We start from the raw sequence: 27,592 nt of genomic DNA, 5'->3' as shown, positions 1-27,592 counted from the left end.
AATTAAAACGTAAAAATTAAATTTTAAACGTACTGTCTGACTAAAAAAAAATTTACTACTTAAAGTGTAAATTTCTTTAAACGTTAAAATTACGTTAAAATTAAAATTTAAACGTACTGTCTGACTAAAAAAAATTTACTACTTAAAGTGTAAATTTCTTTAAACGTTAAAATTACGTAAAAATTAAAATTTAAACGTACTGTCTGACTAAAAAAAAATTTACTACTTAAAGTGTAAATTTCTTTAAACGTTAAAATTACGTTAAAATTAAAATTTAAACGTACTGTCTGACTAAAAAAAATTTACTACTTAAAGTGTAAATTTCTTTAAACGTTAAAATTACGTTAAAATTAAAATTTAAACGTACTGTCTGACTAAAAAAAATTTACTACTTAAAGTGTAAATTTCTTTAAACGTTAAAATTACGTAAAAATTAAAATTTAAACGTACTGTCTGACTAAAAAAAATTTACAACTTAAAGTGTTAATTTCTACCTAATTTAAAGTTTTTTTTACTACTAATTAGAAACTTTTTGAATTTAAAAGTGTTCAGATTGGCAAAAAAAACTTCTTTTATTACTTAGAAGATGTTAGTTAGTCCATATTTAACACCATTTTACTACTAAATATTTTCCAGACTGACTAAACCAATTTTTACTACTAAAAATAAAAAATACTGTTCGATTTTAACTTATCTTACTACTTATTTTAAAAAAATCCATAATTCAAAGTGTTTCGTCTGATCAAATCGATTTCTACTACTTAACAGAAAATTAGTAGGATTATAGTTTTTTTGTCTGACTAAAACTATTTTATCTACTGAATTAAAAAATTTTCCAAATGTCGTGTTTGACTAAAATTGATTCTACTGCTTAAAATATAAATTTCTGTATGATTTTAATTGATTATTTTGTATTTGAAATTTTTTTTTTTAATTAAAATACTTATTCTGTCTGACTAAACATATTTTTACTACTTAAAATAAAACTATTGTTAGATTTTAACTTTTCTTACACTTATTGTATTTATTAATACTTTTATTCATCCGTCTGACCAAAACCTCTTTCTACTACTTGGAGAATAATCTCGAGTTTCAATGTTAGTTGAGACTCGAAATTTCTAAAATTTCTATAATTTATCAAAACAAATGTAGGAATTTAGTCTGACGTCATTTCAATATTTACATAGAGTTTCCTAATTAATTAGACTCTTAGTTTTAGAATTAAAAAAAACTCAAGTGCATCAAGCAAACCCCTGACGCCAAATTAACCCCCCCCAAACTTTCTCTCTCTCTCTCTCTCTCTCTCTCTCCTATAATTTATATAGAACTCATGAAAACCGAAAGCATGACCAAGCTCGTGATATTTTATTTAAGGGCATAAAATATACGTAAAATATGGCGAGCACCGCAGCAACGAGGGAAACTCGTATATGCAAAATGTCTGCTTGGGTATTCGGAATCGGTGATGCTAATCCAACATGACCAGCTGTCAACCATTCCAAGAGAGATCCCATATCATTTTCCTTCCTAGGAAAATCCTCCGCCATGATCATTGCAAAACTTTTCTTTCACATTTTTATATCATCTACATATACAATCTTTCTTTAAAAGACATCTAAGACCTCTTTTTCTATATACATATATGTATACACTATAAAATTTCACAACGATATTGCCATATAGGATAATATTTCTCAAATCTAAAACACATATTGGATTACTTTTTTTTTTCTTTTTCTAAATTGAGGTCTCTACTTATTTATTCAGTAAAGGTATTATAGTTTTTTTTTTATAAAAATACATATATTACATTATCTTACAACTTTTGGTTGGATTTAAAGCAAAGAAAAATTCACTTATGAAAAGAATTGATTTCTTTTTAAAAATTATGAAACTTGAAAGTTTAATATTGTTTTCAAAAATTTATTTATTTTTTAAAGGAACTTTCGAACGAAAAATATTTTTACTTAAAATTATTTCTTTTTATGGAGGGGAATTTTATAAATAAAGATAAAATTTAAAACTTATGATTTAGAAGAGTAACTAATGAAAATTTGTTCCGTCTGACTAAATGTATTTTTACTACTTGATCTTGAAAATACAGTTAGAACTTATTTTACTGTTGATATTAAAATTTCCAATATTAAAAGGATCCAGTTTGACCAAATCGATTTTTACTACTTAATACTAAATACGTATAATGATTTATCTGTTCTTTGCTAATTGTTTTAAAATTTTATGTTTTGTCTGACTTAAATAGCTTTTACTACTTAAGATAAAAGTTCTGCTTGATTTTAAGTTCCTTTACTATTAATTAGAAAGTTTTCGAATCAATTAGGACTGAGTCTGACTAAATCTATTTTTACCACTTGAAATAAAACATTCCCTAAATTTTAAATTATTTTACTATTGACTTTGAAATTTTCAAATTTGATATGATTTAGTCTAACCACCTACGTCGAAAAATTCCATAGAATTTCAATTTCTTAAATACAATTTTCATCGAATTCCTCGAAAAATGTAAAAATGTAATGTATTCTTGAAGATTTTATTAAAATTCGTCGAAAAAATTGAATTATTTAAAAATTTGTTGATAAAATTCTTTATGAGGATACAATTTTCAAAAACATTTATTTATTCAATAAAATAATTATTTTTGCATATAATTGAATTCTCGTAGAATTTTTTTAATAAAAATTGATTTAAAATTGAATTTCAGTTAAAATTTTATGTGTTGAAAATAATTACATTTTTCGAAAGATTTACTTAAAATTATATTAAAAATAATTGGAATCTTGTAAAGAATTTTATTATTTAGGAAAATAATTCAAATTTTTATTACATTTTTTTAAAAATAATTGAGGTCCTGTGAAAAATTTTATTATTTTTGAAAATAATTAAATTCAAGTGAAAAATGTTTTTACTTGTAAAAATAATTGAATTCTTGGGAGAATTTTATTACATTTTTTTTAAATAATTAAATTCATTTGAGAAATTTTATTAAAATAGTAGATTTTGAAAGTATTTAAATGTCGGCGAAGAATTAAATTATTTGCGAAATGTAATTGAAATTTTGCAAAAATTTTTTGAAAATAATTAAATTTTTTAAAGATTTTATTTAAAATTGTATTAAAAATAATTGAAATCCTATGAAGAATTTTATGATTGAGAAAAATAATTGAATTCATGTAAAAAATGTTATTACTTGTAAAAATAATTGAATTCTTGGGAGGATTTTATTAAAATTTTTGTAAAAAGTAAAATTTTTTTTTTTAATTTTATAGAAATTTAAATTATTACAAAACATGAAGACATCAATAACTCCGAGTCATCGACTCGGAGTGATCGATATCTTCATGTTTTATAATAATATTCTTATAAGTTGTTGAATTTCATAAAAGTTTAAATTTGAAATTTTTTGAAATTCTTAATTCCTGTGGAATAATAATAATGATTAAATATTTATTTAAAAAAGAATTTATCGGTGTTTTGGAATAATTTTAAAATTAAAAAAATTCGTAATTAAATGTAATAGAACAGTTTTTTTTAGTATCTTATAATTTTTAGAGTGAATCAAAATATTCTTTAGGGTCAGAGAAAAATTCAAAATTTTTTTCGGAAATCAGGGAAAAGTCGAGAAAATTCTGTAAGTTTTTTATTTTATAAATATTTCAACATTTGTATTATGATTAGAATCTAATAATAATCTTTGTTGCAATATTTTTTCAAAATGTCTATTTCATTCAAGTTTTGCAAAAAAAAAATGGCATCAAAGCTTATTATTAGACTTAAATCATAATAGAAATGTTAAAATAATATTAAAATAAATCAATTTTCGTCTAACCTCAACTTACCTTTACTACTTATTTAAAAATTATATGTTCTGTCTGACTAAAATTACTTTTTCTACTTAAGATGTAAATTTCTCCCTGAATTTAATATTTGATCTGTCTGACTAAATCTATTTTTACTACTTAAAATACAGATGAAATTGAATTACAGACAAATTTTAAAAAAATTAAATTTTCAAAAACACTACTACACTGTAAAAAAAGGGAGTTAAATTTTAACTCGCGCGGGTGTTGAATGAAGGGAGTTAGAACTCCCGAGTCCGTTAACTCCCTAAATTTTTTACAGTGTAGTAATTAATATACTAGTAATAAAAAAAGTTGTTATCGATTACTTATTTTTTAAAATAATTTTTATAAATAAGTAAATAATTTTTTTTTCAAAAGAATAACTAAAAAAAAAAGAAACATGTTTCCTTTGTGGTTTAGATTTTTGTTGTATTTTATTTCTACAGTTACACACATAAGGAGTGCAAAACTTTCTTTTTCGCATCTTGACTATTATTTCTGTTGTCCTATTTGGAAATTCTCTTGTTTTTCGTCAAACAAGTGTAACAAAAAAAAAGAACAGAAAAAGAAAAAGAAGAGAGTTTTCTGTAGCGAAATAGAGCGAAGCCGCTGTTTTCAACAAGAGCTTTTATTTTCTCCCTTGTTTTACTCGCGAATTTTTGTCTAACACTGGAAAGTGTACCCACAAGTGTAAATGGTAATTTTGGAAAAAAACAATAAATTCTTCTACAAACTTCTTTTTTCTTTCAAGGCAAATTATATAAATTCCAAAGAATTTGTCTATTTAATTCAAAATGAAAGTATTTTTTCTCTTTCATTAAAAATGAAAAAATGAATTATTCTTATTAAGTAATTCAGGAATTTATTTATTTATTTCTATTTCGATCATTAAATTTCATTTAAAATTTGAATTATTTTACAAAAATAATAAATAATTATAACATAAAATAAATATTGAAAAAATTAAAAATGGAAATAATTCTTAAACTGAAATTCGTTACCAGTCATATTTCATACCATTAGAAATGTCAGAACAAAAATTATGATACTTTCATTCTTTGGAAAAAAAAGTGAAAAAAAAAATGAAAAATGTGATAAGAAGACTGAAAATGACTGATGATAATTAGGGTAATTAATTGTGATAGTATGGGAATTGAGATATAATTTTCTTCTAATTTCATTTTTTAATCTACAATTTCTCAACGATTCGTAGAACTGTAATCGACAGTGACTTTGGTAAGTGGAGAGGTATCGACGGTGAGAGTGCACAGTCGTATATCACATTAATGAATAACGAGATGAAAAAGCCAATGAGAGGGATACCTGATCCGGGACTCAATATAGAGAGAGACTTGGCAGAGAGAGGTTTTTCGCTTATTTGGATTTATGAATCTCCTTTTCCCTCTCTCTCTCTCTCTCTCTCTCTCTCTCTCTCTCTCTCTCTCTCTCTCTCGTTTCCTGTGTCTGCGTATTTTTTTCTGCTGCGTCTTCTCTTTTGTTCGGGAAAAAAAGAAGAAAGGAGGAAAAAAAAAAGAATAAGTAAAACTCGCTTTGGAAAAAGCAAATTTTTTGTTACGTTTAAATTAATTCTGATTTATGGCAGTTTATCTGTTGATCTAAAAGCCTTATAAGAACTTCCTTTCTTTCTTTTTTTGTTGTTGTTTCTTCTTCATTTATTGAGCTTTATTACTAAGGAATCATTTGCATAATTCTACTCTATTTACTCTCTGTTTTTCTCTTTTTTTTCTTTTTTTTGCAAAGGGATTTTTCATTCCATTTAAACTTGAAGGATTATTCATATTACAGTTTCGTATATTGTATGATTTTTAGAATTTCTTTTATAATTTTGTATAATTTTGCAATATGTAATCCCACGTCGAAAAATTCCATGGAAGTACCCCTTTGTAAATTCCATGGAATTTCCGTGGGAATTCTGCAAGTTTAATATTTTAAAAGTATTTAACATTTCTATTATGATTAAAGTCTAATAATAATCTTTGTTGAAATTTTTTTGCAAAACTTGAAAGAAATACGCATTTTGCAAAAAAATTGCAACAAAGCTTATTATTAGATTATAATCACAATACAAATGTTGAAATATTATTAAAATAAAAAACTTACAGAATTTACAGAATTTTCTTGACTTCTTCCTGATTTCTGAAAAAAATTTTGAATTTTTCCCTGACCCTAAAGAATATTTTGATTCACTCTTAAAATGATTAGATACTAAAAAAAAACTGTTCTATTACATTTAATTACGATTTTTTTTAATTTTAAAATTATTCAAAAACACAAATAAATTATTTTTTAAATAAATATTTAATCATTATTACTATTCCATAGGAATTATGATTTTCAAAAAATTTCAAATTTAAACTTTTATGAAATTCAACAAATTATAAGAATATTATTATAAAACATGAAGATATCGATCACTCCGAGTCGAAGACTCGGAGTTATTGATATCTTCATGTTTTGTAATAATTTAAATTTCCATAAAATTAAAAAAAAAAATTAAACTTTTTACAAAAATTTTAATAAAATCCTCCCAAAAATTCAATTATTTTTACAAGTAATAACATTTACCAGATTTTTAAATAATTCAATTTTTTCGACGAATATTTATAAAATTGTATTAAAATTAATTGAAATTTTCGAAATTTACAATTAAAAAGATTTTTAATAATTGAAATTTTGTAAAATTTAATTGAAAATAATAATTGATTTTTTCATCAAGTATTTTATTAAAATTTTTAAAAATCAATTTTCGAAAAATTTTAATTTTTAAATTTCGAAAATAATTGAATGCTTAAAAATTTTAGTGAAAAATCTTCAAGAGTAAATATAAGAATGTAAATTAGCTTCTAAGAATAATTTTAAAATATTTTTGAAAAAAGTAGTTTTTAGAATTGTTTTATTCTAATCTTTTAAAATTTAATTTATTTTGTAAAATTTAATTGAAAATAATTGATTTTTTCTATTAGAATTTTTGAAAATCAACTTTTGAAGAATTTTAATTGTAAATTTTGAAAATAATTCAATTCTCAAAAATTTTAATGAAAAATCTTCAGGAGTAAATTTAAAAATAAAAATTAGCTTCTAAAAATAATTTAAAAATAATTTTTAGAATTTTTTTTTTATTCTAATATTTTAAAATTCAATTATTTTGTAAAATTAAATTAAAAATAATTGATTTTTTCATCAAGTATTTTATTACAATTTTTGAAAATCAAGTTTTAAGAATTTTAATTTCAATTTTTAAACATAAAAAATATATTAAAATATTTTTGAAAAAAGCAATTCTTCGAAATTTTTTATTCTAATTCTTTAAAATTCAATTATTTTCAATTTTTTCAATTGTGTACATATTTCCGAAAATTTAAATACATACAAAAAATAATAACATTGGAATTTTTTAGAATTATTTTTAACATTTTCGAGAAAACAATCCTATTAAAAATTTGTAATTAAAGAATTGAATTATTCATGAAAATAATTGAATCTTGGTAAAAAAATTTATTATTTTTGAAAATAATGTAATGTTTGCTTTATATTTTATCAACACTTTTTTTTAAATAATTGAAATCGTTTGAAAAATTTTATTATAAAATAGTAGATGTTGAAAATGATTGAATTGAGGAAGATTTTTGAAAATAATTGAAATTTTGCCGAGAATTTTATTAAAATTTTTGAAAATAATTAAATTTTGGAGACAGATTGTCTGACTAAAAAAGTCATTTTCTACTAATGTACTGATTGATATATATATTTTTTTTAATTCGTCTGACTAAAAATATTCTTTGTCCCTTACTACTTATTCAAAAATTTTAAACCGAATTTTCCGATTGCAATTTTAACTAAATCTAAAACGAATTGTCTGACTGAAAAAATCTTTTTCTACTAATGCACTAATGATTAAAATTGACAAAAAATTCGGCTGACTACAAATATTCTTTACTACTAACAGTGAAACTGTAAAAAGAATTCTTCGACTACAATTGTAACTAAATTTTTTAAAATTAGTCTGACTGTATTTACAGTCAGACTAATTTTATAAAATTTAAAATCTTTTTTATTTATTTTTATAATATTTATGCTATTCTACTAATTTTCAAATTAATACAATTTACAAAAAAGTCGTCTGACTAAAAATGTTCTTCACTACTAAAACATGGATTTTAAAACAAAAAAAGTTATTTTATTTTATTTTATTTTGAATAAATACCTAAATAAATAAAATAAAACAGTAAGAAAATAATAAAATAAAAACAAAATAAACAAAAATAGATTAAAAATAAAAAAATATTTCTCAAGAGAATAAAAAGAAGTTCCTCATCAAATTTTCAAAAACACTTAAAAAATTTCTCTTGTTAAAATGAAAATGTTAAAAAAAATCTATAAAATGTTTTAAATAAAAGACAGTATCTTGTATTGTTTACTTGCTATCTTTGGCAGATTTACATTCGATCTGTGGTCAAGACGACAATGCTGAAAGATTTAGGAATAGTTGGTCGTGACGCTTGGAAAATTACAGCAAGGAACAATCAACCACACGAAAACCAAAACTGTTTGTGCCTGTCGCTATTCAAACTCAGTCACCTAACTTTCTGACCCTTAAACTAAATCTTCTTATAATAGATTGCCTTTACTCTGTTAATTAACTGAACACATTCTTAAGTTTACTGTCCCGACAATAACCATAATTTCTTCTCTTTTTTCTCTTCGCAAAGAATTTTTTTTCAATCAATTCTAATTAATTAAGCAAAATATCCTGTATTTATTATTCACCATATTATATTATTCACTAAAAAATAGATAATTTTTTTCATTCCCGTCCATTCCATTAAATTTTTTATTTTTATAATTAAAATTCAATAAAGTTCCTAAAAACTGAAGTGCAAATAAATTTTAATTATCATAAAAAATATATGTATTATTTAATTATTATAAATTAGGAAATTCAAATAAAAAATTGTTGTTTTTTGTTAAAAAAACAATGAAAAATTACATAAAATTTAAAGGTAATCTTACGCAGAATTATTTATTTAATATACGTAAATAATAAATAAATAAAATATACACTTTAAAAACTTGAACTATTTCATTTCTTCATAACTAAATTTAAAGAAGTTTCAAGATGGAAAAAAATTTCTCAAAAAAAAAAAAAAAAAAAAATTACTTTAAAGTTAAATTATCTGTATAAATTAATTTCAAAAACTAAAATTAACTTTTCCAATTTTTCTTGGATGAAATTTGTTTGAATTTGAATCATCTGATTTCACGAGTGATCAAGCTTAAAAGCTTTAAGTTGCAAAACTTTTAAAGTCCGCATATATGATTTTTTGAAACAATATTTGATTTTTAAAACTTTATGAAAATATATATAATGTATATTTTCAATTAATAATTAAATAAATCTAATAAGAAAAATAAACTTTTGTGTATTTAAAGATTTCAACGAAATAAGAAATTTATAATATAGTTTATATATCTTTGCAAAAAAAAAGAAACTTTTGAATGAATGTCACAGCAGAGAAAATATCTTTTAATTACATACAATTTCTTTTTCTACTTTAACTTTCCATGAATACCTTTGAAGTACCAACATAAACTTTATTCATTAAGATGCACTCATTAAACATTCATTAACGAAACGTTTAACCGTAATTTTCAAGTATCCCGTTGTTGGATCGATCTTTATATACACGCTTGTGAAATTAATTTTTTCATTAAAATTAATAAAAAAAAATAAATAAATCTCGCTATTAAAAAGAAAATTAATTGAAATTAATATAAATTATTTTTAAAAATTATGTGTTTAATATTTATGAGAATACTTTATTCCTACTAAGAATACTTGATTTATTAATGAATATTTATTATAAATATAATTTATTTATTTAAAAATGTTTATTATAATATTAAATTATTTATTTATTTTAGATAATAATAATAATAATAATAATAAGTAAATAATATTTATTTATTTACAATAAATCTAATAATTTGCAATTTTATTAATACGTAAGTTTTAATATAGCTTTTTAGACAGACATTATAATTTTTCCATAAGAATTAAGATTTACAAAAATTTAAAATTCGAACCTTTTTGAAAGTAAACAACTTTAAAAATATTTGTTATAAAACAAATTACATTCATCACTTTAATTCAATTATTATTTTCCAGAATTTTTAATTAAAATTATTCTTTAAATTAATTATTTTTAATAATTTTTGAAAAATTTCTTTGAAAACTTTCAAATTCTTGTTTACAATTCAATATTACGAAATTTCATCGATTATTCGGAAAATTCTTTAATCAAATATATATTAGACAAGAAAAGTATCAAATAACTCAAAAAAATCCGTTTAAAGTTTTTCAAAAAAATTAAATCTACACAATTTTCAATTATGAAATTTTTAAAATTTTTTTAAATTCAATTATTTCTAAAAATTCACGCTAATTCAAATTAGAAAACATTTTTAATAATTCAAATTTAGAGAGTTTAATATTCAATTATTATTTAAAATTTTAACTAAAATTCATATTTAAATCAATTTTTAATAAAAAAATTTACGAGAATTTAATTATTTAAATAAAAAAATAAATAATTTATTGAAAAATTGAATCGTTTTTATTAAATTGAACTCTCATGAACAATGTTATTAACAAATTTTTAAATAATTGAATTCTTTCATCGAATTTTAATCAAATTTTTAAGAATAATTACATTAACATTCTGTGATGAGTTTTAATATTTATGAAAATAATTGAATTTCTAAAACAAATTTATAATTCATAAAAATAATTGAATTATTAAAAAAAATTTATTATTTATGAAATTATTTCAATTATTGAAAAGAAATTTACAAAAAATTAGTTAATAATTGAATTATTAAGAATTAAATGTTTTTTTTTAAATAAACTCTCATGAAGAATTTTACCAACAAATTTTTAAATAATTGAATTCTTTCAGTGAATTTTAATAAAAATTTTTATAATAATTACATTTTTCGAAAAATTTGATTAAAAAATATTTTTAAATTAAAAATGATTGAATCTCTGTAAAAAAATTTTATTGAATTGAAAAAAGTTTTTTAAAATACATAATTGAAATTTTTGAAAATAATTGAATTTTGGAAAAAAATTTTATTATTTATAAAGATAATTGAAATTTTGAAGATAAATTTTTTTAACTTTTGAGCATAATTGAATATCTGCCAAGAATTTCATTACTTTTAAAAATAATTGAATTCTTGAGACGAATTTTTTAATAATATTTCTTTTTAAATACCTAATTGAATTCTTTTGTGCGAAATTTTATTGAAATAGTAGATATTGAAAATAATTGAATTTTTATAAATCATTGAAATTAATTAAATTTCAACGAAGAAATTTATTAAAATTATTATGAAAAAAAATTGAATTGCTAGAAAGGAATTTTATTAAAATTTTTGAAAATTATTAAATTCTTTCAAGAAATTTAATTAAAAATGTATTGACAATAATATTGTATTGCATCTCTGTGAAAAATTTGATTATTTTTGAAAATAATTGAAAACTATTGCAAAGAAGATTACAAAAAATTTGTAAATAATAGAATTCCTGTGAAATTTTTATTATTTAATTAATTAATTCAAAATGGAAATGTTACAAAAATTGCAAATTAAAACATTTTGAAGTTTATCCATTTACAAAAATTGTAAACGCAACTCTTTTAAAATTGAATTAATTTTGAAGTATTTAGGTAAAATTAGATTTCAAGAATAAGCACAATAACTTTAGAAAACAATAATTTTCCAAAATTGTAATAAAAATTTTTTTACTTTTCTAGGTTTTTTCATGGTTTATAAAATTTCCTGACATTTCCAGGTTGCGTGACAATCCTGAATTAGTCTATACTTGTAAATACAAAAATTAAGTAGACTTAAAAAACCGTCTGACTAAAATTGACTTTTTATACTTTAACAGCATGTGACTGTTACAGAAATCAATGTTAATTTTTTGACCACTTTTCTCTTAAAATATTAAATAAATTAAGCTAGTTTTTTGTGAATAACTCTAAAATATAATAAAGAAGAGCAGTGATGTGCAAAAGTTTTAATAATTCTAAAATAAATAATAAAAAAATACTTTGAAATCGGAAAAGACGAGAAATTGATTAAAAGTGATTTGGAGAACTGATAATTTTAAAGTTATTTTTTAATAAATAATTTTAAAAATATTAAAACTTTTTCACATCACTGCTCTTCTTTATGATATTTTAGAGTTATTCACAAAAAACTAGCTTAATTTTTTTAATATTTTAAGAGAAAAGTGGTCGAAAAAATAAACATTGAATTCTGTAACAATCACATGCTGTTAATGGTATATTTTTATTGATATAATATTTTTTCCTTATAAATTTAGCAACCAATATACACATAGCAATTTTATTAACTAATTTCATGAAATACTAGAATAAAAAGGACAACTCGAAGTTTTAAATTTCCCTTCCCGCGTTTTTATTATAAAAATATTTTAACATTTCCAGTTTTGTCATTGATCAGGAAAATCAGAAACAGTCAGGGATTTTTATTTTTAAAAAATTGAATTTATAAGAAGTTACAAATGATTGAAAAAATTTAATTATTTTCAAAAGTAATAACATTCTTCGCAGAAGTTCAATCATGTTCAAAAATTTTTAAAAATACCACGTCAAAATTTCAATTATCTTTAAAAATGTAATAAAATTCTTCTCCAAAATTCAATTATTTTTAAAAATTTTAATAAAAATCTTGGCAAAATTTCAATTATTTTCAAAAATTTTCCTCAATTCAATCATTTTCAATATCTACTATATTTTATAATAAAATTTTTCAAAAGATTTCAATTATTTAAAAAAAGTGTTGATAAAATTTAAAGCTTACATTATTTTTAAAAATAATAAAATTTTTTACCAAGATTAAATTATTTTCATGAATAATAAAGCTCATCATAGAATTTCAATTATTTTTAATACAATTTTAATAGAATTCCTTGAAATACTCGTAAAATTCGTCGAAAAAATTGAAATTTTTTTTTTATTTAAAAATTTGTTTATAAAATTCTTTACGAGACTTTACGACTTTACGACTTTATTTAAGAAATTTTATTAAAATAGAAGATTTTGAAAATATTTGAATTTCAGCGAAGAATTTTATTATTTGTGAAATGTAATTGAATTCTTGCAAAAAATTTTTGAAAATAATTACATTTTTTAAGGATTTTATTTAAAATTGTATTAAAAATAACTAAAATCCTATGAAAAATTTGATTATTTATGAAAATAATTCAATTCGCCAAAGAAGAGATTTTCAAAATTCTCTTATTTAGTAGTAACAATCTTCTTTAGCCAGACAAATAGTAAAAAATAATAATTAAATAAATAAAAATTCCTTAGGTAGGTAATTTTTATTTCCCCTCTCTTTCTCAATTATCGTCACGAAATGAAGTCAAAAAAAGAAAATTCTAAATTGAAAAGGTGTGTCCAACTGTATCTCAACTAAAATGGACACGATAGAAAGGGTTCTTATTAGCTGCGGCATTTCTCTGCTCTTCGACAAATAGTTTGAGAAGTATTATAGGAACCTGGCGGGACAGCTATTGTACTGGCACGAGCGCTTCGAAGCACTGGCGACGACATTTTCAAGAGCAGTTTACGTTTACCTAGACACAATATAATGCTGGTAAGAGTAAAAGAGATGGAGAGAAAGAGAGAGAGAGAGGGAGAGAAGGGAGGAGGTGAAGGTTATTTATCGGCGTGCCTCCTTGGCGCAGTCAACCCCAAAGTGCCGCACCTGAGCCCTTTTAATAAGCGCGGATGCTACGTTCTCACTATAACACGCAGACGACACGTTATTACTTCGCGGATACCAACATACTTTGAAAGTTTCCTTTTCCCCACCATTCCATCTCTCCCCCCCCAGCCCTTCGCCATCACGCCCCCTATATCACCCTTTAAAGTGATTTTCAAGCCTTAAACTCTTCTTTTACAAGTGGTTACATATTTTTTTACACAGTTTATACAGATTTTTATATTTTTATTCATAATTACGAGAGAGTTGATCAAAATCGGGTACGCCCCTGTTTTCCATTAAAGATATTTTCATTTTTTTAAACTCCATTTATGTTACAGAAAAAATATTATTATTTCTGAAAGTGCAACCAAAAAATAGTTCTATTTTCAGTAGAAAAGTGACGATTTAGTCAGGCAAAACAAAAAAAATTGTACATCAGTAGTATAAGACTGTTACAGTCAGACAAACAGAAAGTAGGTTGAGGTCTTAGTTTCAGTGGAGGAATACCAGTTTAGTCAGACTAAAATTTCAGAAAGAATTCTCCGATTGCAAATTGTGACTAAATTCGAAAAGACTTGTCTGACTAAAAAATAATTTTTCTACTAATGTACTAATGATAAAAATTGACAAAAAAATCGTCAATGACGTCAATGACTAAAAATATTCTTCACTACTGACATCAAAATTCAAAAAATAATTTTTTGTTCTTTATTTTTAACTAAATTCTATGATATTTGTCTGGCTGAAAATGACCTTTTCTACTAATTTGTTTTTTGATTCGGTCAAATTACAAAATAATTTGCCTGACTAAAAATGTCCCTTACTACTAATAAAAAAATTTCAGAAAGAATTCGCCGATTGCAATTGTGACTAAGTAAATGCAATAAGAATTGTCTGACTGAAAATTACTTTTTATAATAATTTTCTTAATCATTAAATCAACAAAATAATCCGCCTGACAAAAAATGTCCTTTACTACTGATGCAAAAATGTTAAACGGATTTTTTTAAATTTACATTGCAATTGTGACTAGGTAAAAAAATTATTTAATTATAAAAGTTTTTTTCTACAAATGTACAGATAATAAAAATTGACAAAAAATTATATAATTAAAAATACTGTTTACTACTAACACTGAAATTTAAAAAAGAATTCTCTAATCGCAATTTTAAGTAAATTCTGTAAGATTTGTCTGATTGAAAAAGTCTTTTTCTACTAATGTACTGAATGATATAATTGGGAGAAAAATTCGTCTTACTAAAAATATCCATTATTACTGAGACAGAAATTTTAAAAAGCATTCTCCGATTGCAATTGTGGATAATTTCTACAAAAAATTGTCTAACTAAAAATTACCTTCTTTACTAATTATCCGATTTTGTTAGTGAGGAAAATTTTGAATAAAACATCAAAAAACAATTGATTCGACTGTAGTAATAAAAACAAATTTTCTAAAATGAGCCTGAAGATTAAAAATAATCTTTACAACTAATGAGAAAATTTCAGAAGTAACAACATTTGTCTGACTAAAAATGTCCTTTTCTACTAATTTTTTGATTTACTTAATTAACAAAATAATCCGTCTAAAAATGACTCGTACAACTGACGCAAACATTTTAAATTGTTTTTTTTTATTACAATTGTGACTAAATCCAAGAAGAATTGTCTGATTGAAAAAGTATTTTTCTACTAATGATAACAATTGACAAAAAAATCGCCTGAGTAAAAATAAGCTTTACGACTAATGCAGAAATTTTAAACAGAATTAAAAAAATTCGTCTGACTAAAAATATTCTCTACTCCTGATACTGAAAATTTAAAAAGAATTCTCAGACTAATTGCAACTAAATTTTGTGAGACTTGTCTGCATGGAGAAAAAGAAATTGTTAAATCTACTAGCAGATTGTTAATATAGAACTAGCAAATCTGATTTGTTGTTGAAACAGTTTTTTTGTTCTCTTAACAAATCAAAATTGTTGTGATAACAATTTTTTTGTTTGTAGAACAAAAAAAATTGTTGCAACAACAAATCAGATTTGCTAGTTCTATATTAACAATCCGCTAGTTGATTTAACAATTCCTTTTTCTCCGTGTGAATGAAAATAACAGTAGTAAAAATCAGTTTCAGTCAGACAAATCTGTAAAACTAAAACTGTCCCAGTAGTGAAAGACCGTTATAGTCAGACAAACAAAAAAACTTTTTCTTTTCAATATACAAAAGTACTGATTTCGTCAGGCAAAATAAAAAAAATTGTAAATCAGTAGTATAAAACTGTTTAAGTCAGACAGACGGAAAAAAGATTGATGCCTAAATTTCAGTGGACGATTACCAGTTTAGTCAGACTAAGTTTTAAAATTTAGTAGTAGCAGGTTCCCCTAGGTTGCCTGGCCATCTCCCACTCTCCCCAACATTTTTTTTTTTACTATATCGTTCACATATTTTCGAATATAATTTTTTTTCTTTAGCGCACACACTTTTTTTTGACCAAAAAAAGAAACGAACACTCGTAACCCTTGCAACTTTGGTATATCGGAGGAACCTCAGAAGTGAAAACCCTATTTCCGGGGAAGCCACGAACTTGCCCGGTTGTCAAATGCATCGTCGACCACGGAAACTCTGAAGGAGAGCTTCCAAACTCTCAGAAACACGCCCTCGTTGAAAAATAAAAAGTACGTAAACCTTGTGTGTCAGTGTGTATATATATATATATATAAACGAAACGTTGTCTGTTTGAGTTCCATCCACCTCCCGCATGTCAGCGTAAGCTCGAAAGTTGTCGTATTTTGATGGAAAGTTGGATCGGACAGGATTATAGTCTTAAGTTTTCGGAATAGTCCAGGGGTTATGTATACGCTCTGTTGCTTCCACGCATGGCAATTTTCTATACATTAGTATTATTATTATTATAATTATTATTATTATTATTATTATAATTATTATTATTCTATAAATAGTAGGTGTCGAGAGGCCATGTTTTCGAATCGTGTCCAAATGGCAAAACAATAAGGGAGAACTTGTGTATAATATGATCATTATCACGAGAATTGGTATGTGAATAAATAAATGATAAATAATAGCTAAAATAGGTAATGAATAATAAGTGATAGCTGAATAATTAATAATACAAAGGGGAAAAAATTTATTTGATTCAAATAATACCGATTACGTGTATATTAAAAAATATTTACTTGTATATAAAATAATATTTACTTAATTCTAATTAAATGTCTTTAAACTAATAATTTTAGAATTTAAACCAATATTTTTAGTATTTGAATTTTGAACAAATAATTTCAGTATTTTTTTTTTAACATTAACTATATTAATCTCCGTATTCTTTTATTCATTCTGACCGCAGTTTGAAGTTAGTTTCTGTGTATGCTTTTGATTTTTTTTCTTTAAAAAAATATTGTTTGACAAATAGAAAATATGCAGGTATTTTTTCATGATTTATAATAAAATAATATTACAAGTTGGAAAATTTAAAAAAAAATATGATTAACAAATAAAAAATATACCCATTTTGTTCGTTATATGCTTTTTTTTATAATACATTTCGTTTGACTGCGATCTAAATTATTATGAAAATTATTCTTCCTTTTATTTATAAAAAATACTAGAAAATTGTTAATTGTTAGAAAATTTTTATTAAGAAGTAGGAAATATACTCATTTTATGCATAATTTTTAATTCTAAATAACAATATTGTTTACAAACTCCTTTTTTTCTGTTTGAGAAGAAAAACATTAGATATTCCCGTTTCTTAATATTTTTGTAGAAAATTCTCAATTTTCATAAGGAAATAATTTGCATCAATTCTATTTTTTAATTTCAACTGTTTTAATAAAATTCAGTTTTTTAAAAATAAAGGAAAGAAATGTTTATAAATTATATTTGTCAATTAGAAAATTTAATTGAACGTGAAACTGGAAATTTTTAAATTTTTAGAAAATAAAGGAAAAAATTTTATTGATAAAAATGTTTTGTAAACTTTATTTACGATTATCTTTATTTGTAAAATTATTCGAAAACAATAATTACTTTTTTAAATATTTAAAATATTCAATTATTATTATTTTTACATAGGAATAAAGGTTTTCAAAAATTTCAAATTCAAACCTTTTTGAAATTAATCAACTTTCAAAATATTGTTATAAAACATGAAGATAACGATCACTCCGAGTCTTTGACTTGGAGTGATCGATTTCTTCATGTTTTATAATAAATAAAGACGATCAAGTGTTAAAATCATTATTTTATGTAATAAGAATATTGTAACTAACTTCTTAAAAATTATTTTCATATTCTATTATTATTTAAAATATAAATTAAAATTGAATAAATAATAAATTAAAATTAATTTTCAAATAAATTTTTATTAGAAAATTCTACAAGAATTCAATTATTTAAATACAAAAGCAAATTATTTATTGAATAATTGAATGTTTCTTAAAATTTAATACTTATAAAAAATTTGATTAATAAATTTTTGAATAATTGAATTCTTTTGACGAATTTTAATAAAAAAATTTAAAATAGTTACGTTTTTCAAGGAATTCAATTGAAATTGTATTAAAAATAATTGAAATTCTGCGATGAGTTTTATTATTTCTGGAAATAATTAAATTATTCAGAAGAAAGTTATAAAAAATATTGTAAATAATTTAAATTCCAGTGAAATTGTTATAATTTATAAAAATAATTAAATGTTTGCGTATAATTTTATTAAAATTGTTTTTAAATCCTAATTGAATTCTTTTGAGTAATTTTATTAAAAATTTTGAAAATAATTGAATTTTGAATAAGAATTTTTTTATTTATAAAGATAATAATTGGGATTTTATCGAGATTTTTTTCTAAATTTTGAACATAATTGAATTGTCTGATAAGAATTTTAACTTTTGAAAATAATTGAATTTCTGCAATCATTTGTAACTTTTTTAAAATTTAATTTTTTTAGTGTTTTTATCTAAAATTCTTCTATAAATCCATTATGTTTAATAAATAATTAAATATATATTTACAAATTTAACTAATTTTAGAAGATTTTGAATTATTAAAATTTTTTAAAAATTTAGATTAAATTAAATTCATTCAACATTGAAATTTCATAAAATTTCAAATTGAAATAAATAAAGTTCATTTATTTATAAAAATTGTAAACCCAACTCTTTTGAAATTGAATTAATTTTGAAAAATTTAAGTAAAATTATTCATTAAATAATTTATTTATTTTATGATAGTTGTTCAAGATTTATGTTATTTAAAAAGAAATTTTTGTCAGAAATTGAAAAAATTGAATTAGAATTCGTGGTAATTTTCTAGTTTATAAATCAAACAAAAAATACACAAAAATTCAGAATTCTCTTTAAAAAATTTGTCAGGGAATTATATTTCTTATCTAAAAATTTAGTTTTTTTTAAGTACTTTTAATAAAAGTTCCCGACTTTTCCCTGAATTCATTATGTCAAAATATATGATTATTATAATTAAAATAACATTAAAAGTATTAAAACTATATATTTGAATTTATATTTTATTTTTATAAAATAAAATTTGAATTAAAAATTTTTACGTTCTATTATTTTTAAAATTGCTAATTTTATTTAAAAAAAAGTGAGTGAGAAGTCAACCGCGCGCGTAAGCTTGCGAATTGTTGATAGTTTTTCAATAATTTTCAATATTTTTCTTTTAAATAATAAAAATACTAAAAATTATTTGAAGCAAATAAATAATTTTTTAATTCATAAGTAAAGGTTTATTTGAATCAAATAAAATTTTTTGTCAGTGTATATTTTGAAAAAAACTGTCGAATAAACTATTTAAATATTAAATAATTAATACAATTACAACTTTTTAATTTTCTGTCTGATCATAACTGTCTTCTACTACTAGAAATAAAAAAAAACAATGTTCAATTTCCAATTAGATTTAAATTTTTGATTCCTCACACCTCCAGAAAAGGATGGGGCGACCATTTAATACTCAATTTTGCTCAAGTTTTTAATAGTTAATCGGTATATAATGCATGCGATACTAGAATTTTCTACTATTAGTTTATTTTATAGCAAGCCAAGGGAAAAATAATGGCCGCTCGTGTATGAATAATGAAAATCGACAATATCGAAAGAGAGAGAGAGAGGGGGGGGGGGGGGGAAAGGACTCTACTAAAAGTGAAGGCACGTGTTGAAAATTGCAAATGTTAGGAGACCTATAAAGAAATTAAGCATGAAAAATGCGTTTGACGTCGTGTGACGTCCGAGAAAAGTATATGCGGCAATAAGGTCGTGACAAAAGGTCAAATGCACCAAGAGAGAAGAGAGAGACCCCCTACTTTACCTTCATTTTCCAAAAAGAATATTCATGACTATCATAAAGAGGTTTTGACCACCTGCTTCTATAATGCTACTCATCCATCGACAACTTTCGGTTGACCTATCTTTATATGAAAATTTTTGACTGAAAAAGCCTTATATGCACATTCAATGTGTTTGTTAGTGTGTGTGTGTATGTGTGTTTTCAGGTGAACCGGAAACTGCATGTCCCGATCGATATCACCATTCGTTTTGGCTCTCCCGCATATTCACAGACGAACAGTTATGAGTTACACTATCATATCTGTGAATATGAATTTACATCAATCTTACTCTCTCTCTCTCTCTCTATCTTCCCTCTTTCTCGCTCAGGTACATTTATATATACATATATATATTTAAGAACTGGCAAATTATTACAAGAGTATATTACACCTAATCTACAGTCCTCACTGATATTGCTGAACTCGACATTTATTTCGCCTCGAGATATTTACATATTATCAGAAAAATAAGAAACGAATGGTGGACGTTTGTAAATTAAAATAATTTCGTTTTACGTTCCTGATTTTTTTCTTTTGTGTAAATTTGTATATTGGTGAATTTTCAAGAAGTGACACTGGAAAGAACTTATTTCGATAAAATAAAAAAAGAAACTGTAATTGAGAATTTAAAGACAATTATATCAGAAAATTTTTTTTTTTTTCAGTAGTAAAAGACACGTTTAGTAAGGCTTTTTTGTAATTATTACATCGTAAAAGGGGACATATTGAATTAAATTTTAATACACTTGACCGCCCAGCTGAAAAAGTTCTATAGAATTTCACTAGAATCATTCTATATGAATTCTAGTGAATATTCTAAAAAAATTACACTAGAACGATTCTATTAGTATTTCTACATGAATTCTACTGAATTCTAGTGATTTTTAATCGGAAAAAATATAAATTTCGTGAAATAATATTTTTAACATTATATTATTATATGGTTACTTAGTAACCATATAAGGGCTCGAACTAGGTCCGTAAATCCCGTAAAGGTTCGTAAATTTGTTTTTAGTCCGTAAAAGTCAGTTTTTTTTTTAAAGAAGGTCCGTAAAGTCCGTAATTTGATTAAAAAAGGACAAAAAATTCGTAAATTGTACGATATAAAATTAATTAAAATTAGAAATTTTAGAAAAATTACAAATTATTGCAGAAATTTAATTATTTTCAAAAGTAATACAATTCTCAGCGAAAATTCAATTATGTTGAAAAATGTTTTTAAAGTCCCGTCAAAAATTCAATTATCCTTGTAAATAATAAAATTCTTCTTTAAAATTCAATTATTTTCTCAAATTTTAATAAAATTCTTATCAAAATTTCCATTTCTTTCAAAAATTTTCCACAATTTATAATGATTTTTAATATCTATTATTTTCATAAAATAATAAAAATTTCACAGAAATTCAATTATTTACAAATTTTTTTTTATAAATTTCTTCGCAATAAAATTCAATTATTTTTTGTATTTAAATAATTAAATTCTAGTAGAATTTTATAATAAAAATTGATTTAAAAATAAATTTCAGTTAAAAACAAATGAATTGGAAAATTCTCAAAAAACTATTTCAAAAATTATTTAAAATAATGGATTTATAGATAAAATTTAGTTAACAATAAAAAAAATTTAATTTTGGAAAAGTTACACATTATTGCAGAAATTCAATTGTTTTCAAGAGTAATTATTATTATTATTATTAACTGTTGAATAAATTATTTATTTTTGTATTTTAATAATTGATTACTCGTAGAATTTTCTAATAGAAATTGAATTAAAAATTAATTTCTGTTAAAATTTAAGATAATAATTAAATATTAAATTCTACACAAACATTTAATTATTTTCATAAAATAATAAATATTTCACAGAAATTCAATTATTTACAAATTTCTACGCAATATAATTCAATTATATTTTTAAATAATAAAATTTTTACAGGAAATCAATTATTTTTCTAAATAATAAAATTCTTTTTAGGAATTTAATTATTTTGATAAATACTAAAATTCATCGCAGAATTTTAATTATTTTTAATAAAATTTTATTCGAATTTCTTGATAAATGTAATTATTCTTAAAAATTAAAATTAAAATTCGTCAAACGAATTCAATTATTTAAAAATTTGTTGATAAAATTCTTTATGAAAATTCAATTTTAAGAAACATTCAAATATACAATAAATTATTTTTTGTATTGAAATAATTGAATTCTAGTAGAATTTTATAATAAAAATTGATTCAAAAATGAATTTCAAATATATAAATAAATAGTAAAACTCATAGCAGAATTTCAATTATTTTTAATCAAATTTTAATCAAATTTTTCGGAAAATGTAATTATTCTTAAAAATTTTATTTAAAATGATAATAAAATTCTTTATGAAAATTGAATTTTAAGAAACATTCAATTTTTCTATAAATTATTTATTCTTGTCTTTAAATAATTGAATTTCTAATAGAATTTTTTAATAGAAATTGATTTTAAAAATTAATTTTAGTTCAAATTTAAGTTACTAATTGAATATTAAAAGTAATGTGGAGTGAATTTTTAGAAATAATTTAATTTTAAAATTTTTTTGAAAAAGTGTTATTGAATTTTTTTTATATTAGGTACTTGAAGTTTTTATTTTCTAAATATATATTTAATTAAAGAATTTACAAATAATTAAAATTTGTAAAATTAAATATTGTAAATAAATGGATTTTGAAAATTGTAGAAGAAATTTTTTGAAAATTAATTGATAGAAAAATTTTAGTGAAAAAATTCTTAAAAATAATAATTTAATTGAAATGATGAAAATAATTTTGAAGAAGTACAATATTCTTATAATATAATATATTCATATAGATAGAATTATTATTATTATTTTTAGTGAAATTCTATACAACTTTTTCAGTTGGGCGATTCTTTTAAAATTCTTGTAATAAGTAGTAAAGGATATTTTTAGCAAGGCGAATTCTTGACAATTTTATTAATCAATATTTCAGTAGAAAAGAAAATTTCCAGTTAGACAAATTTTATTAAATTTATTAGAAGAGGTTATTTTTAGTCAGACCAATCACACAAAATTTAGTTAAAATTGAGATCAGAGATATTTTTTAAAATTTTGGAATCAGTAGTAAATGATATTTTTACTTTTTAGTCAGACAATTTTTTGTTTATTATATCAATCATCAGTACATTAGTAGAAAATTTTTTTTTAGTCAGACACATATTTTTGGATTTAGTTACAATTACCATTAAAAAATTATGTTCATAATTTTTGCACCAGTAGTAAGGGACATTTTTAGTCAGGCGGATTAATTTGTCAATTTACTGAATCAGAAAATTAGTAGAAAATGTAATTTCCAGTCAGACAAATCTCATAGAATTTATTTAAAATTGCGATCGGAGAATTTTCTTCAAAATTTCGATGTGAGTAGTAAAAAATATTTTTAGTCAGACGATTTTTTTTTGTCAATTTTTATCATCAGTACATTAGTAGAAAAATACATTTCTAGTCAGACAAGTATTTTCGAATTTAGTCACAATTGCAATCGGAGAATTCTCTCTGAAATTATTTTATTAGTAGTAAAGGTTATGTTTAGTCAGACTAATTTTAATTTTTTTCATTACTATTCAATTTTTTTTAAAACACATAATTATAATTTACATTTAATATTCTCACTGGAAATAATTCTCACCGTAAATTATGATTGATTTGATGAAATGAAAAAAAATGTTTCTCCTATTTGTATTGTTTATTGTTATTTTAAATTAAAAAAGAGAAAAAAAAATTGGTGTTACATATTGCAATGAAACTTGTGCATTTTGCACTCGTTACATTCAGTGGCTGGAGTGGGAAAAGAGAGAAAGAGTGAGGGTAGAGGGGGGGGGGGCTGGTTTAGTTTGAAAATGTTTGACTTTCTTCGAACTCCTGCGGGAAATTCGACCGAAACCACCTGGATTGTCGAATTTCTCGTTACCCCGAAAATCTTACATGGTACGTGCTCACGTTGAAAATCACATAGAATTCTTTTGAGACTCTCATGGGACTCGTATAAACTCATACAAACTCAGTTCATATAAAAAAATTGCTACCACTTCTTTCGTTAAATTATTACCCAAGCACAAAATGTAACACGAATCTGAGAAGTTTTATATATTTTTACTCCCCCTTCCTAGTTTCTTTCTTTTTTTTGAAAAAAGGGTAGAAAATGCAACATTTCTTTCTCGCTAAAACGAAATGATAAATTTTTATATTCCAGATGAAAATAAGTTTAAGAATATTTAATAACTGCATTATTGAGAAATTTTTTCCGCGATTATTTTTTTTTGAGAATTTTCTTTCAAATATTTAAATTTTTTTGCTTTTCTTTATTTTTTTCTGTTTTGTTTATTTTATTTTCTTTATTATCTTTCTATTTTTTTATTTTTGTATCTTCTGCATTAATTATTATTTCAGTTTCTTTCTTTATTTACGTCTTTATTTTACTTTTTTTCACGTTAATTTATGGCCTTTATTTACTATTTATTTATTGTTTTTTATTTTATACAATTTATTTTGTTTATAAATAAATAAAAGAATAGTATTTTATTTGTTTTCTCTATTAATTTATTTCATGTATTTTATCATTTATTATTTAAAGAGTGAATTTTAATTTCAATTGAATTGAATGACTCACCTAATTCTGGACCGCAGACACGTGGTATTATTTCCAAAATGGCACTGCAAGATGAATCGTCAAAGCACAATTGTCGAGCGAATAGACAATTTAAAATTGCTATCGGTGCTTTTATATCGGATCCTGTAACAATAAAAAAAAATTTACATATTTAATTTACTTTTCCTTCATATAAAAAATTTTTTTTTTTTCCAAAAGAAAAATTCTATTATTTTCTCCAATAGTAATTTGCGAGACTTTTTAATTTTCTCGAATAAAACTATTTAAAAAAAAATTGTGAATTTGACAAATTTTTTCTTCTATTCATTTTAATGAATATTTAAATTTCCCTTTTTTTCCCTCTCTTTCTTCTTCTCATCAGGAGACGTGTAAAATTTTATTCTACGTATCAAATTTTTAAATGTAATTAACTTCATTTTCACAGGTTTCCATTCGTCAAGGACTGATATAGAAAAAAAAAATTGGGATGAGAATACATTATATATATTTTCAACCAGAATTTATATTTATATATTTTAAAAGCAAAGGGATAAAAAGAAAATTAAACAAGTAGCGGAGTAAAAACAAAAATTGTTTATTTTCTAAAATTTCGAATCTCATATAAAACAGTATAATTTGTTTTCTGAAAATAAAATTACTACATTTGCTCGCTTTATAATTTGTCTCTCGGTTAATTTATTGCGCGCACGTTTTTAAAAAATACGTTTTATCGTTAATGAAAATAGTGTGGCTGTATCAAAATGAAATTTTTGTCGATGATATTTATATTAAAAGAGATGGATATTTAAATTTTTATGCACTTAAATTCACTTGGACGATAAAATTTTTGTTTTATTAATGAATCCTGTCAAAACTGTTTAAAAATTAATCAATCATCCATTTTGAAAAAAAGGTAAAATAAGTTTTAAAATAAATTTTATATTTACAGGAAAAAGGGAAAAAGATTTATTGTGTATTATAAGTGAATGTTATTATTTATTTATTATTATAATAATTATTATTTATTATTATAATAATTATTATCTATTATTATTTAATCAAGACAATATTTTTCTTATTAGAAATTAAAATTTTTTAAACTGTAATTTCATATCAATTTTAAACATTTAAAAAAAAATACATTTTTAAAAATTAAAATTCAAAGGATATCGAATAAAAGGGAATATCTGCAAAAATGTTAAATGTACAATATTAGGAGATGAAAAATCAGAACAAAGAAAAGAAAAGAATGGAGAGAAAAAAAAAAGAATAGAATAGTGAGAAACGTGGAGCGTCGTGATTTAAAGCGCTCGCGATAACGTTTCTTTTTATTTACGACGGAAACTCGCCTGGCGTATAATTATTCAGCGTCGCCGCGCGAAAAATTATTCTTTATTACTCAAATGAACATCCAGAATACCGAGGTGAGGAAACGAATGAAACGACATAGTTGAATAGAAACAACTCATTCTCACGGTTTATTTTTCTAACTCACTAAATACTTTCTCTCTCTCACTCTCTCTCTCTCTTATTTTATTTACGTTTTCTTAATAAAAATCCAATTTATTTTTTATTTTTCTTTGAATTGTTAAACACTAAACAAAACTGTTAATTCAAATTTTTAAATTTCGCTGTTAGTAGTAAAAACATATTTTTAGTCAGTCGATTTTTTTATTAACTTTTATCATCAGTACATTAGTAGAAAAATTATTTTTCAGTCAGACAAGTCTTTTCGAATTTAGTCACAATTGCAATTATTTTGAGTGAGGCAAATTTTACAAAATTTATTTCAATTATTACAGTCGAATTCCTTATTTATTTGGTCTTAAAAAATTATTATTTTATCAGTAATAAAGATTTCGAATAAAATAGTTTTTGTATGTTTTTTTTCTGTGTGTTTAAAAATTCAAACAAATATGAAAAACAAATAGCATTTTTAAAAATATAGATAAAAATATTTTCATCTAAAAATTTTTTGTTTCTCTCTTTCAATTATAACACTCGTTTTAATAGACAGTTCAATCATGAACAAAAACCTCGAGTTTAATCAATTTATAAAAAAAAGAAAAAAAAAATTATATACAATTTTTAGTTTTAAACAAAAGAGACAATTTTTTTTTTATTCACAAACGTGAATAGGAAATACTTTTAAAGGTAAATTGAAAACCATTATTTTTTTCCCCGAAAGCTTTATTCAAACATCTTTATATAAATACACCGAGTGAGAATAAAAAAAAAATTATTTAAATATTGTAAACATATTTTTCTAAAGGCTTTGTATTAAAAAAATGAGATAGAAAAAATAATGTAAATAAAATAATAAAGAATAATCCCGTATATTTTTTAAACAAATAATGAAAAAAAACAAATAAATACAAAATATAAAAAAATATGATATAAATGAAAACATGGAAATTAGAAAAAAATATAAATTTTATTTTAGGAAATCTGTACACTAATAAATACATTTATAAAAAAAATATATTTATATTATTATATTTATTTATTATATTATTATATTTACATGTAAAAATCTGAAGTAAAATCGCTCACGAAAAGTGGTTCTTTCAAAGTTTTATATTTACTTGAAATTGAAAATAATCGGCATAGCAATCGAAATTGACTGCAAAAAAAAAAAAAAAAAAAAAAATTTACGCACACTTTAGAGAATTTTTACGATCCTCTCGCGTATAACGGAAGTCAATAAAAGAAGCACCTTAACCTGTAATTAATTACAAAACGTCCCCTCTGTTCCCCTCTCTTATCTTCTCATTCCCTTTCCAAAAAAAACAAATCTACCATAAAGTGTATTGTGCCCATTGCAATTCACACGAATGCTCCCTTGGGAATGTTAGAACATTCGATTTTATCCGAAAACATCGTTCACAATCTGACCAATATGTAATTAACAATTCG

At 22.5% G+C, this 27,592-nt stretch overlaps 1 protein-coding gene across 3 annotated transcripts in view; it reads right to left on the bottom strand.

The window, feature by feature from the left end:
- LOC122509404 overlaps positions 1-27,592 on the bottom strand; it is a 531,572-nt gene that overhangs the window by 309,843 nt on the left and 194,137 nt on the right. For all 3 annotated transcript variants that reach the window (XM_043623440.1, XM_043623442.1, XM_043623441.1), the window contains exon 2: positions 24,698-24,820. In XM_043623440.1, the coding sequence (XP_043479375.1) occupies positions 24,698-24,820 (123 nt within the window). The remainder of the gene's footprint in view (positions 1-24,697; positions 24,821-27,592) is intronic.

Source organism: Leptopilina heterotoma, unplaced genomic scaffold (genome assembly GCF_015476425.1).
Source record: "Leptopilina heterotoma isolate Lh14 unplaced genomic scaffold, ASM1547642v1 Lhet_60, whole genome shotgun sequence".
Classification (NCBI taxonomy): Eukaryota; Metazoa; Arthropoda; class Insecta; order Hymenoptera; family Figitidae; genus Leptopilina; species Leptopilina heterotoma.
This window is presented reverse-complemented; position numbering and strand designations above follow the sequence as displayed.